Consider the following 17,993-nt stretch of genomic DNA (forward strand, 5'->3'; position numbering starts at 1 on the left):
AGCGCGGCGGGAGTGGCGCGCGGGTCCGACGGCTCCCCGGGCTCGGGGGAGGCGGAGTGAGGGCGCTGCCTCCCCGCGCGGGCCGCGGGGGGGCGTCGGCGCAGGGCGGAGGCCGGTCGCAGCGGAGGCCCAGGCCCGTCCTGGGGTGGAGGCCCGGCCCGGGCGGAGGCCGTCCCGGGAACCGGTGCCGGGAGGGGCAGGGCCGCGAAGGGAGCCGCGCGCCGGGCCCGGCACCGCAGACCGCCCGAGCTGCCGGCTGTCCCCCGGGCGGCCCACCCGCGCGCGCGGGGCCGGCGGTGCGGGGAGGGCTGGCTCTGGTCCGGTGACTCCGATGTCCCCGTGGAGCACCCCGGGCCCACGCCTGCCTCCTTTCCGGGCCACCGTCGGCCGTTCCACTCCAGGCAGGAGTGGCCCGCACGGCAGCTAAGCTGTCCAGGCCTGGCTTTTCTGCTCCGGTGTGGACCCAGCACGGGCCTCCGCCCAGTGCTGCACTCAAAGGACGTGTCATTACAGGGAGAGATGCCGCTGACCTTCCAGGATGTGGCCGTGTACTTCTCCCAGGCCGAGGGGCAGCAGCTGGGGCCCCAGCAGCGAGCGCTGTACAGGGACGTGATGCTGGAGAACTACGGGAACATGGCCTCGCTGGGTGAGGACTGCCCTGGTTCCGTCCATATTGGATGTCTCTAGGGGGTTTGGGATCCCAAAGAAGAGGGCCTGCCCTTGTCCCCAGGTACCAGGCTGTTCTCTGTTAAAGGAACATACCCTACGGGAAAGCTGCCTTGTGGCCCAGTTCTAGGGACTTTGTGTAACCCCTCTCCCCCGTGTAAGTCCCTGGCTTCTGATCACTTGCACCCTTGCACTCAGGGAGACCCAGCAGGCAGCGTGCTGTCCCATCTCACCAAAGTCCTCACCCTCAACAGGATTCTCGATCCCTAAGCCAGAGCTGATCTCCCAACTGGAGCAAGGGGAGGAACTATGGGTCCTGGATCTTCTGGGGGCTGAAGAACCAGAGGTCTTGAGAACCTGCCAGACAGGTGAGCATGAGCTGGAATCTGGTCCTGGGAATGGCCTCACAGCTCAAGATGGGCTGAAATGAGGGGAAACAGGGAGGGCAGATAGGGTGATGGTGCTTAGTCCAGTCTCTCCAGGGGCAGACAGTTTCTCATGCACTTGTAGGTATATGCACCTACTTTGAAAGGCTTTGTTGCTCCATTTGCTTTGCTTTCTTTCTTTCTTTCTTTCTTTTTTTGAGTCCGGTCGTGGGGGGTCTGAACTCTGGGCCTGGGCGCTGTCCCTCAGCTCTTCAGTTCAAGGCTGGTGCTCTACCACTTGAGCCACAGTGCCACTTCTGGCTTTTTTCTTTTTGCTTATGTGGTGCTGAGGAATTGAACTCAGGGCATCAGGCATGCAAGACAAGTGCTCTACCACTGAGCCACCTTCCCGGCCCTTGCTTTGCTTTCTAAACAAAACAAAACAAAACAAAAAACAACAGACAGGCACCCGTGGCTCACACTTGAAATCCTAGCTGCTCAATATGCTGAGATCTGAGGATCACAGTTCAAAGCAGCCCTGGCAGGAAAGTCCATGAGACTCTTATCTCCAATTAACCACCAAAAACTGGAAGCGGCGCTATGGCTCAAGTGAGAGTATGTGCTTTGAGCTGAAGAGCTGACAGCACCCAAGCCCAGAGTTCAAGCCCCACAACTGACAAAACAAGTTCTCTGATTATGTCTGTTGTGTTCTAGTGAATATCTTTATGCATATTTGTGCACATTCTATAATACAGCTTCTTGTCCTCCTTTGGCAGCAGGTGCTGGTGCCCTGCTGTGTTCTTTTCTCCTTCATCTTTTGTTTCCTCACCTTCACTTATGGTCAGTAGTGTTTTCTCTTCCTTTTCTTTTTTTTTTTCTTTTTTTTTGGGGGGGGTCCAGTTGTGGGGCCTGAACTCTGGGTCTGGGTGGTGTCCCTCTGCTCTTCAGCTCAAGGCTAGCGTTCTACCACTTGAGCCACAGCACCACTTTTTGCTTATATGGTGCTGAGGAATCGAACCCAGGGCCTCAGGCATGCAAGGCAAGCGCTCTACCACTGAGCCACCTTCCCAGCCCTTCTCTTCCTTTTCTTTGAGATGGGATCTCCATGGTACCTAGGATGGTATTAAATCCGGGGTTCAAGTGATTCTCCCACCTCACCTTCCTTAGTAGCCAGGACTACTAGATTAATAGTATTTGTGTATGAGTGTGCATGTACATGTGTGCCACACCAATACTGGGGCTTGAACTCAGGGCCTCTCACTCTATTAGTTTTTTTCCTTAAGACAGAATCTCTACCACTTGAGCCACACTTGTACTTCCAGGTTTTCTCTGGTTAATTAGAAATAATAGTCTCATGGATTTGTCTGCCTGGGCTGGCTTGAGCCTTGATTCTCAGATCTCAGCCTCCTGAGTAGCTAGCGGGGAGTGAGCCACTGGTGCCTGGCTTAATAGTATTTTTAAAAAAGGTTTATCTTTGTTCTGTTGAAATCTGTTTCTCTACTTGACTCATCAGTTCTAAGAATCATTTTGATTTCCAGCTACTGAGGCTTATTGTGCTTTTTACCCTTGCCTCATTCCCCTCTTATGATTTGTTGAGTGTACTATTACTCACTGTTAAAAGTATTGTTTTTTTTTTGGTTTTTTTTTTTTGCTCTGGTCGTGGGGCCTGAACTCTGGGCCTGGGTGCTGTCCCTCAGCCCTTCAGCTCAAGGCTAGCACTCTACCACTTGAGCCACAGTGCCACTTCCAGCTTTTTTTTTTTTCTGCTTATGTGGTGCTGAGGAATCGAACCCAGGGCCTCATGCATGCAAGGCAAGCGCTCTACCACTGAGCCACCTTCCCAGCCCTGTTAAAAATATTGTATGTCATGATTTCTATCCCCATCTTTGCTATTATCTTACTTCTACAATTAGGGTAGAACAATCAGTTGATACCAGTGGTTGGTTACCCTTTAGTTATATGTCTATCCTTTTACCAAAATTTCTTCATCAGCTCTGTTTAGTGCAGCTTATCTTCTAGTAGTTCACTCAGAAAGTCTCTTGTGGATCATATACCCAAGGGCTGGAGGTGTGAAAAAATGGTAGAATGCCTAGTAAGCAGAAAGCCCTGAGTTCAAACTCCAATTCTAACTACCACAACAAAAGTGTGTATATACATACATACACACTAGTTTTTAAAGATGGGAACTTAGATAATTGAATTGTGATTTGTTGGTGGTGGTGGTGGTGGTGGTGGTTGTGGGGCTTGAACTCCAGGCCTGGGCACTGTCAGCTCAAGTCTAGCACTCTACCAATTGAGCCTCAGCACCACTTCCAGCTTTTTCTGTTTATGTGGCACTGAAGAATGGAACCCAAGGCTTCATGTATTCAAGGCAAGCACTCTACCACTAAGCTACATTCCTAGCCCTGTAGATACTTACAATTATATGGTTTTCTCAAAACACGGCCTTAGGGTCACTTTACAAAATTTCAGTGTTCTCCTTTATTACCACATAGTTTATTTATTTATTTGTGGTTGGTCATGAACTCTGGGCCTGGGTGCTGTCCCTCAGCTATTCAGCTCAAGTCTAGCCCTGTACCACTTGAGCCACAGTGCCACTTCCAGCTTTTTTCTGCTTAAGTGGTGCTGAGGAATCGAACCAAGGGCCTCATGCATGTGAGGCAAGCAATCTACCACCGAGCCACCTTCCCAGCCCATACAATATTGTTTAAAACATTCTAATTTTTATTGTTTGACCCAGTGATTATTTGGACATGACTAATTTCCACATAGCTGGTGTTTTCCTAGTTATCTTATTATTGTTACTTTATTACTTCATTATATGTGACCATAAGACACATGAACTTTTGTGTTAACTAGCCATTTACTTTTTTTTTTTTTTTTTGCTGGTCCTAGGCTTGAAACTCTGGGCCTGGGCCATATTGTTCTTGAGCTTCCTTTATTTTTGTTTGGTCTGGTCGTGGGGCCTGAACTCTGGGCCTGGGTGCTGTCCCTCAGATCTTCAGCTCAAGGCTAGCACTCTACCACTTGAGCCACAGTGCCACTTCCGGCTTTTTTTTTTCTGCATATGTGGTGCTGAGGAATCGAACCCGGGGCCTCCTGCATGCAAGGCAAGCACTCTACCACTGAGCCACCTTCCCAGCCCTTGAGCTTCCTTTTGCTCAAGACTGATGCTCTACCAGTTGAACCACAGTGCCACTTCCAGCTTTTTTCTGAGTATTTTATTGGCGATAAGAGTCTTGCAAGCTTTCCTACTCAGACTGGCTTTGAAAACCTTCAAATCTCAGTTTCCTGAGTAGCTAGGATAACAGGCTTGAGACTTCAGGGCCCAACTTCCCACTTTTTATGTGCTACTACATCAGAAAGTTTGTGTGTGTGGGCTGGGAATGTGGCTTAGTGGTAGAATGTTTGCCTAACATGCATGAAGCCCTGGGTTTGATTCCTCATTACCATATAAACAGAAAAAGCCAGAAGTGGTGGTGTGGCTCAAGTGGTAGAATGCTAGCCTAGAGCAAAAAGAAGCTCAGGGACAGTACCCAGGCTCTGAGTTCAAGCCCCAGGACTGGCAAAAAAAATAAAATAACCAACATAAAAAAGGATCGAAGGTGTGACTAAAGTGGTAGAAATGTCTGCCTAGCGAGCTCAGTGCCTTAGTTCAATCCTCACCACTTCAAACAGAACAAAAAGGCATTGCTTCCTTTTTTTTTTTTTGTCAGTGGTGGGGCTTGAACTCTGGGCCTGGGCACTGTCCCTCAGCTCTTCAGCTCAAGGTGGGTACTCTACCACTTGAGCCACAGTACCACATCCAGTTTCCTGAGTGGTTTATTGGAGATAAGAGTCTCACAGACTTTCCTCCCCGGGCTGGCATTGAACTGTGATTCTCAGATCTCAGCCTCCTGAGTAGCTAGGATTATAGGTGTGAGCCACCCTCACCCGGCTTTGATTCCATTTTAAGAACTCAGCGCTGACTTCCCAAAGGTTCCATGTCCAAACATCATTGAATTAAAATTTCAGTTTATCATTTTGGAGGAGGGACATAGTTTTAAGTTTGTACCAAAATGGTAGTATACCTCAATGTAAAACACAAAACTCTCTAGATGATAACCTAGGAGAAAATGCAGGTGACATTGGGCTTTAACAGTATATTTTAAAATACTACATCAAAGCTGGGTGCTGGTGGCTCACGACTATAATGCTAGCTACCCAGGAGGCTGAGAACTGAAGATTGTGGTTCAAAGCCAGCCCCGGCAGGAAAGTCTATAAGATTCTTTTTTTTCTTTTTTTTTTTTTGGTCAGTTATGGGGCCTGAACTCTGGACCTGGGTGCTGCCCCTCAGCTCTTCAGCTCAAGACTAGCACTATACCACTTGAGCCACAGCGCCACTTCTGGCTTTTTCTGCTTATGTGGTGCTGAGGACTGGAACCCAGGGCTTCATGCATGTGAGGCAAGCGCTCTACCACTGAGCCACCCTCCTAGCCTATAGGTTATTCTTTGTAACACATATGTACATATGGTTTCCTGAGAACTAAATTTTGTTCCTGAAGATACTGAAATTCAGAGTGATTTTATATTTTCTTTTCTGTTGAGGTGGGACAACTGATCTCTTTGCCTTTTTTCACAATTTCCTACTTTCCTAGGATTTTCATCCTTTTATGTCCAGATGAAAACACAAGAGGGAAAATAGAGATTTTATTGCTCATAGCTTTTGGGATTCCCATAATTCCAAAAGCCAGAAGAGCCTGGTCAGCCTCTGAACCACCTATGAGAGATGGGTTGGGATTGAGGGCCTTTAATGGTGTCCAAAACATAGCAACAGGGGAAGGGGTTGAAGGGTTTAAAGCAAATATGCAGAAGAGATGTCTGGTGCTAGTGACGTAGTCTAGATTTTGTATTTAGTCAAGCAGCTAGATATGGATGTGGGGCCTGCAGCATTGGTTCCCACTGGGGAACTAAGAGGGAGTGGCTGGTTGTTCCAGGCACCGATGGCTCACGCTGTCATCCTAGCTACTCAGGAGGCTAGGATCTGAGGATCACCATTCAAAGCCAGCCTAGGCAGCAAAGTCCATGAGACTCATCTCTAATTGACCTCCAGAAAGCTGGAAGTGGCCTTGTAGCTCAAAGTGGTAGAGCACGAGTCTTGAGCTAAAGCAGCTCAGGGGCAGCACTGAAGCCCTGAGTTCAACCCCACAACCCCCCAGAAAAGCTCAGTGGTAGCACCCAGGCCCAGCAAAAATAAACAAATTAAAAATATATTGAGAGAGTGATAGGAGAACTCAGGGTAAGCACTGTTGTGACTGGGTAAATATCCCCCAAAGTTTCCATGTTAAAGGCTTGGTTCCTAGAGTGGTGTTATTGGGAGATTGGGGCTTGTGGTGTTCCATAGTTCATTGAGTTTATACTCTACAAGGGACTGTAGGTCCCTGCCAGTTGACTCACCATGCACTCCCTACCATTGTTATCTGGTACCCCAACCAGGGACCTTAAAGCACTGGCCTGGGCAGGATCTTGATCATCCAAAACCTTTTATCTTTTATCGTGTGTGTGTGTGGGGGGGGGGGGGTGTCCTAGGACTTGAACTCAGGGCCTGGGTGCTATCCTTGAGCTCTGTTGCTGTACCACTTTGAGCCACGGTACCACTTCTGGCTTTCTGATGGTTAATTACAACTGAGTCCAGATCCTCGCATCTCAGCCTCCTGAGTGGAGAACACCCTGTCCCCAGCCCGGTTTGGTGGCTCAGGTGCCTCCTCTGAGCCTTGGGCAGAGGCCCTCCCCCCTCGGGACCCGGCCCACGGCTGCCGCAGCCGCGTGGGGGCAGCAGAGGGCCGCGGTGCCCAGCCACACCGGCCGCCAGGGTTCACTGTCACACTGGCCGGGTTGTCTGCCTTCCCAGGAAAACAGGGGCAGCCGGCTGCGGCTGCGGATGAAGGTGATATACCGAGGAAACAAAAGCCTCTTTAGACCAGAGGCAGTGCTACCTGACCTAAATGGAGTCGTTGCTACCCACCACCTACTTTCTTTTTTTTTTTTTGCCAGTCCTGGTCTTGAACTCAGGGCCTGGTCGCTGTCACTGAGCTTCTTTTGCTCAAGGCTAGCACTCTACCACTTGATTCACAGTGCCACTTCCAGCTTTTTCTGTGTATGTGGTGTTGAGAAATCGACCCAGGGCTTCATGTGTGCTAGGCAAGTGCTCTACCACTAAGCCATGTTCCCAGTCCTTAACCATCTACTGAACTTTGCCTGTCACATGTTTTTCTACCTGAGCATTGGATTTTTTTTTTCTTTTTTGGTGCCAGAACTGGAGCTTGAACTCCAGGCCTGAGTGCTATCCCTGAGCTTTTTTTTTTTTTTTTTTTGCCAGTCCTGGGGCTTGAATTCAGGGCCTGGGCACTGTCCCTGAGCTTCTTTTGCTCAAGGATAGCACTCTACCACTCTACCAGCCACAACACCACTTCTGGATTTTTCTGTTTATGTGAATCGAATTCAGGGTTTCATGCATGCTAGGCAGGTACTCTACCAGTAAGCCACATTCCCAGCCTTCCCTGACCATTTTTGCTCAAAGCTAGCACTTTGCCACTTGAACCACAGCTGTACTTCTGCTTTTTTTTGGTGGTTAATTGAACATCAGAGTCTCAGGAGCTTTTCAGCCTGGCTGGCTTCAAACTGCAGTCTTCTGATCTTAGCCTGAGAAGCTAGGTTTACAGGCTTGAGCCTGTGGGGTCAACCAGAGTACCTGCTTTTTGCATAACGATTAATATGAGTATCAAGTCATAGAGATTATTTCTGAAATGTGATTCATCTATCAATTCTTTTGTTTTTGTATAACAGATTCTGAGATTGGGACCAAGAAGGAGCTATCCATTCTAAGCCAGAAATACTCTGAAGAATTAAAAACTCCAGAATTTATATTCAGATGCTCAAAACCTAATTTACAGGCACCTGAGTCCCAGGAAGCTCAGGGCCATGAGTGTCAGACAGAAAGGAAGCAGGGATGCTCTGCTGAGCAGAACGTGAAGAAATCCTGTCTTCACAGGAGAGCTTTTAGAGAGGAGCAACCTACAGAACAGAGACCTGAGGTGTGTGATATGTCTGATGGACACTTGAAACCAAACCAAAGTATTGTTAGACTTCAAGGAAATAAAATAGAGGACAGAGCCTTTAAATGTGGCATATGCAGCAAAGCCTTCAAATATAAGTCAGACTTGAAGCGCCATCGGAGAGGCCACACCGGGGAAAAGCCTTATGTATGTGGTCGCTGCGGACGAGCCTTTACTCACAGCTCAGGCCTTAATATGCACCGTCAAGTTCACACTGGGAATAAACCATTTAAGTGTAATGACTGTGGGAAAACCTTTGGACTCAACTCCCACCTTCGTCTGCACCAGAGAATTCACACTGGAGAAAGACCTTTTGGGTGTAACCAATGCGGGAAAGCCTTCAGTCGCAGCTCATCTCTTATTCAGCATCGTGTGATACACACAGGACAGAAACCTTACAAGTGTAACGACTGTGGCAGAGCCTTCAGCCAGAGCCCTCAGCTGACTCAGCACCAGAGAATTCACACAGGCGAGAAGCCCCATGCATGCACTTGGTGTGGGAAGGCCTTCAGTCGCAGCTCCAGCCTTATTCAACATCAGAGGATCCACACAGGAGAGAAGCCCCACAAATGCAATCAGTGTGGGAAGGCCTTCAGTCAGAGCTCTAGCCTTTTCCTCCATCACAGGGTTCATACGGGAGAGAAGCCCTATGTGTGTAGTGAATGTGGCAGAGCCTTTGGCTTCAACTCTCACCTTACTGAACATGTGAGAATTCACACTGGAGAGAAGCCTTATGTTTGCAATGAGTGTGGCAAAGCCTTCAGCCGGAGTTCTACACTTGTACAGCACCGCAGAGTGCACACAGGGGAGAAGCCCTATCAGTGCACTGAGTGTGGGAAAGCCTTCAGCCAGAGCTCCCAGCTCACCCTACATCAACGTGTCCACACTGGAGAGAAGCCCTATGAATGTGGAAGCTGTGGGAAAGCCTTCAGCCGCAGGTCAACCCTAACTCAGCATCAGCGGGTTCACACAGGGAAGATTCCTCTTGGAGGAAAATGCAACCCAGCTTTCGCTCATGACTCCAGCCATCCATCTACTAGAGAGAGATGTGGCAGGGCGTTCAGCCGTGGTGAAAACCTTGTTTTGCACTGGACAGTTCACACTGGTTGGAAGACCCTGGGATGTAATGAATGTGGGAAAACGTTCAGCCCTACCCAGCCCACTATGCATCAGAAAACCAATGCTGGGGACAAACCTTATAAATGCCAAGAATGTGCAAAGGCTGTTAGTGGGGGTTCAGCCCTTATTCAACACCAGGTAACTCCTGGTGGAGACAAGTCCCTATTGAATGATGGATCTGAAAGATACTTTATTCATATCAAAAAGATTTTCCAAGAAAGACGTTTTGAGTGTGATAAATGTGAGAAACAGTAATAGTTCCTTTTAGATGATAAGGGAGAATGGAAGAAGGCACAAAAATTACTAGCAAAACAAAAGTCTATAGATTGAATGACTTCAATTAAATTTGAAAGTACACACTGAGATAATTCGTGCTACAAAGCAGTTATCTGTATAGAGGTCACTGTTGTGCTCATGGGTGAGCTGTGTGGCACCACATCCAGACATCACACTGAAGGAGAGGAGGCCAAAAGAGTACAACTACCTAATTCTGGGACTGCCCCCAGAATTCTGGGACTTGGATAGTCCAAGTCCAGGCTTGTGGATGAGAGTACCCAGCTTCAGGCCCACTGGGCAGATTGGAGCCTTCCCTCTACCTCCCCATGTCCAGCTGTCTCCCCCTGTCCACAGGAGCCAACTTCTGAGAAGCTCAGCAGAGGAGCAGACCTCAAGGATCAATAAGGCAGTGACAACATGTGCCTTTCTTTTTTTTGGTCAGTCTTGGGGCCTCAACTCGGAGTCTGGGTGCTGTCCCTCAGCTCTCTTGCTCAAAGCTAGCACTCTACCACTTGAGCCACAGCTCCACTTCCGGTTTTCCACTTCTGGTTTTCTGGTGGTTAATTGGAGATATGAACTTTCCTGTCCGGGTTGGCTTTAAATCATGATCCTCAGATCTCAGCCTCCTGAATAGCTAGGATTACAAGTATGAGCCTCTAGCAGCTGGCTCATGTCTCTGCTTTTGAGAATTGTGATTACCAGTGAACTTGTTCTGTTGGCTCAGTATGTAGTCCAGGTCTCAAACTCATGATCCTCTTGCCTTAGCCTCCCAGATGCTGAGATTATAAATATGACAACCATGACCTGCTCACCAATAAGATTCTGTAATATCCAGGTTTCTTGAGGTATAGTTTGTATAAAATAAAATTTATTTCTCTCCCCTCCCCCAGCATTCTTAGAGCTCATCTTTTTATTAAAATGATAGGAAAGTTTCTTAGGAAAAAATACATTTTCAATATACTGAAAGCAAGTCATCTCTAAAATGAGAATGACCTAGAATTCACCATTTTTAGTGTATAGTTCTATAGATTTTGATAAAAACATAGTTTTGTAGTCACCACCACAATCAAAATATAGAACATTTCCATCCCTTTCCAGAATTATTTCCTGTCCCTGTAGCCTCAGGCCCTACTTGCAGGATCACACCATGTAGCCTTTTGAGTGTGGCATATTCTATGTAACACAATGGAGTTTTATCCATGTTGTTGCATGTATCAATATTTTACTTTTCTTATTGTCAAATAGCATTCCATTGTATGGATGAAAGCAGTCTATTTCTTCACCAATAAAGGATATTTGTATATTCCCCATTTGGAGCAACTATGAATCAAGCAGGTACATTTAACTTCCTGCTCTTTTGTAAACTTAGCTCTTCAGTTCTCTTGGGAAAATACCTAAGTTGAGGGGCTAGTCATTGATCAGATGGTAGGATACCTGCCAATGAGCATAAAGTGTTAGATAACCAATTTGAGTTCCAGTCTCCCACAAGAAAAATAAAAAAGCCAGAAAATACCTAAGTGGAATTACTGTGTCATTTGCAAACTTATGCCTTTTTTTCTCTTTCCAGTCCTGGGGCTTGAACTCAGGGCCTGGGACACCTGAGCCTCTTTGTACTCAAGGCTAGTGCTTTACCCCTTGAGTCACAGCCACTTCTGGCTTTTTCTGAGTAGTTTATTGATAAGAGTCTCACAGACTTTTCTGCCTGGATTGGCGTTGAACCACCATCCTCAGATCTCAGTCTCCTGAGTAGCTAGGATGACAGGCGTGAGCCACTGGGCCCAGCTGGCTTCTGTTTTAAAAATTTCATGGAAAAGCACTGGAATAATCTCAAGGGACGTTAATTACTTCTGAAATTTTGAAGCTCCATCTGTAGCATCTAGGTACTCCTTTTTCTTTTTCATTTTTATTATAGGGCTTGAACTTAGACTTTGGAGCTGTCTGAGCTCTTTTGCTCAAGGCTAGTGCTCTACCCTTTACAGCCACACCTGTACTTCTTTTCTTGAGTGGTTAATTGAGATGAGAGCCTCATGGGGACTTTTCTTCCTGGGCTGACTTCCAACCATGATCCTTAGATCTCAGACTCCTGAGTAGCTAGGATTATAGGCGTGAGCCACCAACACCTGGCTCTTACTGTGTTTTTTTTTTTTTTTTTGTCGATTGTGGGTCTTGAACTCTGGGCCTGGGCGCTGTCCCTCAGCTCTTCAGCTCAAGGTGAGTGCTCTACCACTTGAGCCACAGTGCCATTTCTGGTTTTCTAGTGGTTTACTGGAGACTTTTTTTTTTTTCAGCTGTGGGCCTGAACTCTGGGCCTGGGTGCTGTCCCTTAGCTCTTTAGCTCAAGGCTAGCACTCTACCACTTGAGTCACAGCGCCACTTCTGGCTTTTTCTGCTTATGTGGTGCTGAGGAATCAAACCCAGGGCCTCATGCATGTGAGACAAGGGCTCTACCACTGAGCTACCTTCCCAGCCCCTCTAGTGGTTTATTGGAGGTAAGAGTCTCAAGAACTTTCCTGCCCAAGCTGGCTTTGAACCATGATCCTCAGATCTCAGCCTCCTGAGTAGGTTACAGGTGTGAGCCACCACCACCCGGCTTTTTACTATGTTTTGAGACAGGGTCTTGCTATGTAGCACAGCCTGGCTTCCAACTCATGATCCTACTGCCTCTGCCTCCTCAATTCTGGAATTATAGGCATGCACAACCACACTTAGCTTTTGTGTGGATTTTGGTTTGAATGGAATGTTTCTTGGTTTGGTTTTTGTTTTTTGCCAGTCCTGGGGCTTGAACTTGGCCTGGGCACTATCCCTGGCCTTCTTTTGTTCAAGGTTAGCACCCACAGTGCCATTTCTGGATTTGTCTATTTATGTAGTGCTGAGGGATTGAACCCAGGGCTTCATGCATGCTAGGCAGGCACGCTACCACTAAGCCACATGCCCAGCTGGTCTGATTTTTGTTGTATGCCTTTTGTGCTGGTATTGGAGCTTATACTTGGGGCTTCAGGCTCTCCCTCATCCTCTTTTGCTCCCAGGTAATGCTCTACCACTAAAGGCATAGTCTTTGGTTTTTATTTCCCTATTGTGGGGAATCAAACCCAAGGCCTTATGCATGTTAGGCAAGTGCTCTGAGCCCATTTCTGTCTTCTTGGGGAACCTGAGGTCCTTTTATGTTTGCTTTAACATTTGTTTTGTGATTTGTTCCACTTTCCCCCTACTGACCTTTTTTTGTTGTTGTTGGTTGTGGGGCTTGAACTTTGGACCTGGATGCTGTCCCTCAGCTCTTCAGCTCAAGAATAGCGCTCTACCATTTGAGCCACAGCGCCACGTCCAGTTTTCTGGTGGTTAATTGGAGATGAGTCTCACAGACTTTACTGCCCTGGCTGGCTTTGAACCTCAGTCCTCAGATGTCAGCCTCCTGAGTAGCTAGGATTACAGGCATGAGCCACTGGCACCGGCTTCCTACTGATCTTCTATCTCCATGCTATGAGATTCTTAAATCCAGAACCAGTTCTGAATGCGGCCTAAGTAGAGGCATTCTAAAAATAATAAAGGAAGCCATAACTTGTCTGAAAGGTCCTGTCTCCCCTGCCATGGGCTTGCTCTGCCTTGGATAGAGCATCAGCTTTCTGGAGCTCTTCCTCATCTCTAAAAAGCGAGTAAAACAGATACCCTACTAAACAACTGCCTTTAAAATCAAGTAATTCTTTTTTTTTCTTTTTGGGTCCGGTTGTGGGGTCTGAACTCTGGGCCTGGGCACTGTCCCTCAGCTCTTCAGCTCAAGGCTAGCGCTCTACCCCTTGAACCACAGCACCACTTCCAGCTTGTTCTGCTTATGTGGTGCTGAGGAATCGAACCCAGGGCTTCATGCATCCAAGGCAAGCGCTCTACCACTGAGCCACCTTGCTAGCCCCTCAAAGTCTTTTTTAAAGTACAGAGTTTAGTGTAAAGGACTCACAGTTACTGGTAGTGATACCAAGTAAGCAACAGAAATAAATGCAGATTCTCTTTTGAGAAACTTGGGTTTTTTAATATCAGGTAACAGTATAAATAAGCCGCTGATCTGGGAGAGAGGAAAGGAACGGGTAACATTGTGAAAAAAGATACATCGATATATGACTTATGTAACTGTAACCCTTTTGTGCATCATCTTTTTTTTTTTTTTTAAATGGTCGTGGGGCTTGAACTTTGGGCCTGAGAGCTGACCCTCAGCTCTCCAGCTCAAGGCTAGTGCTCTACCACTTGAGCCACAGTGCCACTTCCGGTTTTCTGTTGGTTTATTGAAGATAAGAATTTCACAGACTTTCCTGCCTGGGCTGGCTTTGAATTGCGATCCTCAGATCTCAGCCTTCTGAGTAGCTAGGATTACAGGATGCCCGGCTGTACATCATCTTTATAATAAAACCATTGATTGTAACATGCATCATAATTCTCATATCAAAATGTGAAGGAAGTGGAGCTGTGGCTCAAAGTGATGGAATGCTAGTCTTGAACAAAAGAGCTCAGGGACAATGTCCAGGCCCTGAGTTCAAGCCACAAGACCAACAACAAAAAAGCCAGGCACCAGTGGCTCACATCTGTAATCATAGCAATCAAGGAAGCTGAAATTTGGAGATCAAAGTTTAAAGTCAGTCTGGGTAAGGAAGTCCATGAGACTTGTGTTTAAATCACACACAAAAAAATGGAAGTGGCGTGTGGCTCAGCAGGTAGAGTGCTAGCCTTCAGCAAAAGGAGCTCAGGGACAGCACCCAGGCCCAGAGTTCAAGTGCCAGGACCAGCAGGAGAAAGAAGTTAAAAGAACTGGAGGTGTGGTTCAAATGGTAGAGCACCAGTCAGCCATGAGCATAAAAGCCAAGTGAGAGCTCAGACCAGGCACCAGTAGCTCACACCTGCTGTAATTCTAGCTACCCAGAAGGCTGAGATCTGAGGATCGAAGTTTGAAGCCAGCTGGGGCAGGTAAGTCCTTGAGACTTATCTCTAAGCACCAAAAAAAGCTGAAAACAGTTGTGGCTCATGTGGTAGAGTGCTAACCTTGAGGGAGAAAAAAAAAAGCAGCTCAGGGATAGTTCTCAGGCCCTGAGTTCAAGCTCCATGACCTACACCAAAAAAAGGCTAGAAGGGGATAGGAATGTGGTTCAGTGGTAGAGTGCTTACCTAGCATTCATGAAGCCCTGGATTCGATTCCTCAGTACTACATAAACAGAAAAAGCCAGAAGCCAAGGGCTGGTGGCTCCCACCTGTAATCCTAGTTACTCAGGAGGCTGAGATCTGAGGATCACAGTTCAAAACCAGCCAGGGCAGGAAAGTCCTTGAGACTCTTATCTCTAATAAACCACTAAAAAACTGGAAGTGGCGCTGTGGCTCAAGCGGTAGAGCACTTGCCTTGAGCTGAAGAGCTAAGGGATAACCCCCAAGCCCAGAGTTCAAGCCCCATGACCAACCAAAAAAAAGAAAAAGCCAGAAATAGTGCTGTGGCTCAAGTGGTAGAGTGCTATCCTTAAGCAAAGCTCAGGGACAGCGCCCAGACCCTGAGTTCAAAGCCCACCACCAACCAAAAAACTAAACAAAAACCAAAACAGACCAGGCACCATAGCTCATGTCTTTAATCCTAGCTTCTCAGGAGGCTGAGATCTGAGGATCACCATTCATTGGGCAGGAAACTCCATGAGACTCTTTTTTAACTATGAACCACAATTCTCCGATTTCAGTCTCCTGAGAAGCTAGGATTACAGACATGAGCCACGGTGCCCAGCTAGCAGGAGTAACTTATATAGAAAGTGGGCAGTAAACTACCCCCACCTCCACCCAGGCTAGTGCTCTATCACTACAGCTCCACTTCTGGCTTTTTGGTGTTAATTGGAGATAATAGTCTCATTAACTTTCCTGCCTGGGCTGGCTTGGAACTGCAGACCTCAGATCTCAGTCTGAGTATCTAAAATTACATATATGAGCCACCAGCGCCATTTTTTTTCTTCAGCTTTTGAGAATATTTACTGGGTGCTGGTGGCTCACACCTGTCATCCTAACTACTCAGGCGGCTGAGATCTGAGGATTGTAGGGCCTTGAGCTGAAGAGCTGAGGGACAGCGCCCAGGCCAAGTTCAAGCCCCACAACCAACAAAATAATACTTAAACATACTAAAAGGTTTGAAATAATAGTACAATGGACACTATAAATCTACCTAAGCGGTGCAGTTGTTTTGCTATACTGTCTGCAAGCTGAATTTGGTGACTTTTTGTTGCTGAAAGAGCAGTTTAGCACCTTCTCCCCAGGCTCCATCATATGCAGATCTCTAAGGCCCAGGCCAGCTTCCACTTACTGGCTGATAGTGATCCCTTTTCTGTATTTCCCTATTAGGTCTCTGACCACAGTTTTTGTTTCCAGAAGGTCTTCCTAGGCCTTCCTAGCTGCCCTCTGCTCTCAGAAGATTTCTTGGACTTTTGGTCTGCTGCTACCTGGTTAAGATGACTTGTGCCTGTGTCTGTGCATGTCATCCCTCTCCTGTACTACGATGGAATAATGGCTGAGATTAGGGAAGACAGGAGAGGAGGAGCAGAGGAAGCAAAATCCCAGTCATAGGAGACTTAGGCAGCCCACTGCAGCTGGGAAAGTGTAGAGGCTGAGGAGCAGCCCAGGCCGGCCGTGGAGGACAGAGCAGCTCTCAGCAGAGCTGCGGTGGAAGATACCCTGTCCCAGGGCTGGTACAGGGGCACATTAGGCTACTGGTGGACATGAGAACAGGGTGGAGGGATGCAGGCTGCAGCAAGTACACCTAATCAGTGCATCTCCTTCAGACCTAACAAAGCTGTGGGTGCTTGTGAAGTTTTGTGCCAAGTTGGGGAACCAAGGCTGAGGGATGTGAAGTGACCTGCTGAGAACATATGGTAGTTTTGAAACTCCTGGCATTATTGAGCAGCTGTTTCCTGAGCATCCCCTGCTCCAGAAAGCACTGACTGTGATACCTGGAGAAGAGCACAAGCTGGTCCCCCAACTTACATAAGAAGCTGGGCCATGGGGGCTGGGAAGGTGGCTCAGTGGTAGAGCACTTGCCTTGCATGCATGAGGCCCTGGGTTCGATTCCTCAGTGGCGCTGTGGCTCAAGTGCTAGAGCACTAGCCTTGGGCTGAAGAGCTGAGGGACAGCACCCAGGCCCAGAGTTCAGACCCCACAACTGACAAAAAACAAACAAAAAAAGAAGCCTGGGCCAGCTAGCAGACATTAGTCCTCAGCCAGGGAGTAATGCACTATGGCCAAGAGCAGTGAAATGAGGGGAATGGATAGGGCTGTGGTCAGGTGATGGCAGCGGGGAATGGACAAGGCTGTGGTTATTGCGGGGAGAAGCGGGGAAGGAGAGAGGTCTCAGGGATGTCACATCCTTGAGAACACAGGCCTTGATTTGGGGGGCTCCCTGGCAGAACTGAACTCAGGTGAATTATCACGTAGCTGTGCTTCATGCTCAGAGTGCTCGTGACCTAGCAATTGGCTCAAGCAGTGTGGAGACTCGGCCTGTTGCAGACAGCTCCAAACCTTTGGGCAGGCGGCTCTTACTTGCTCTTTCTTTGCTCTCTTTTGTCAATCATGGGGCTTCAACTCTGGGCCTGGGAGCTGTCCTTAGGCTCTTCAGCTCAAGGCTAGCACTCTACCACAGAACCACAGCACTACTTCTGGTATTCTGGTGGTTTATATTGGAGATAAGAGTTTCATGCACTTTCCTGCCCAGGCAGGCTTGAACCATGATCCTCAGATCTCAGCCTCCTGAGTAGCTAGGATTACAGGTGTGAGCCACCGGCGCCTGGCTGAAGGCACTATTTTTATAGTCATCTTCTCTGAACACCTACACCCACAGCCCTTTTCCTCCCAGCACCTGCCTGGAGGCCCAGGGTTTGCACACTGAGCCCTTTCCTAGGTCCTTGGTGCAGGTGCAGGTGCAGGTGCAGGTGAGGTGAGCCTTAATGAGCATCAGGCAGCTGTGGTTCCAGGACATGGTAACTTTTTTTTTTCTTTGCCAGTGCTGGGGCTTGAACTCAGGGCCTGGGCATTGTCCTTGAGCTTCTTTTGCTCAAGGCTAGCACTCTACCACTTGAGCCACAGTGCCACATCTGGCTTTTTCTGTGTATGTGGTACTGAGGAATGGAATCCAGGGCTTCATGCATGCTAGGCAAGCGCTCTACCTCTAAGCCACAGTCCCTGGCCTTTTATTTTTGTAAGGAAAAACAAATGAGTGTGTTTGGAAACTAGTAGAATAATCATTACAAAATCATCAAAATGATGGTGCAAGAATCAAGAGTCGATCTGGTCTCCCCAGGAGCCCTGGTCTTTTTTTTTTGTCTGTTAGTTGTGGATCTTGAACTCTGGGCCTGGGTGCTGTCCTTCAGCTCTTCAGCTCAAGACAGGTGCTCTACCACTTGAGCCACAGCGCCACTTCCGGTTTTCTGGTAGTTAAATTGGAGATAAGAGTGTCACAGACGTTCCTGGCCAGACT

General features: G+C 47.8%; 1 protein-coding gene across 1 annotated transcript; it reads left to right on the plus strand.

Annotated features, from left to right (window-relative positions):
• Positions 1–320: 320 nt before the first annotated feature.
• LOC122098909 (zinc finger protein 251-like) lies at positions 321–10,014 on the plus strand. Its single transcript, XM_042669436.1, has 3 exons — positions 321–646; positions 921–1,034; positions 7,857–10,014. Exons 1-3 carry the CDS (start codon positions 520–522, stop codon positions 9,497–9,499), a joined length of 1,884 nt encoding a protein of 627 aa, XP_042525370.1. The 5' UTR covers positions 321–519; the 3' UTR covers positions 9,500–10,014.
• The last annotated feature ends 7,979 nt before the right edge of the window (positions 10,015–17,993 follow it).

This window comes from Dipodomys spectabilis, unplaced genomic scaffold, assembly GCF_019054845.1.
Source record: "Dipodomys spectabilis isolate Male_0828 unplaced genomic scaffold, ASM1905484v1 ptg000495l, whole genome shotgun sequence".
Classification (NCBI taxonomy): domain Eukaryota; kingdom Metazoa; phylum Chordata; class Mammalia; order Rodentia; family Heteromyidae; genus Dipodomys; species Dipodomys spectabilis.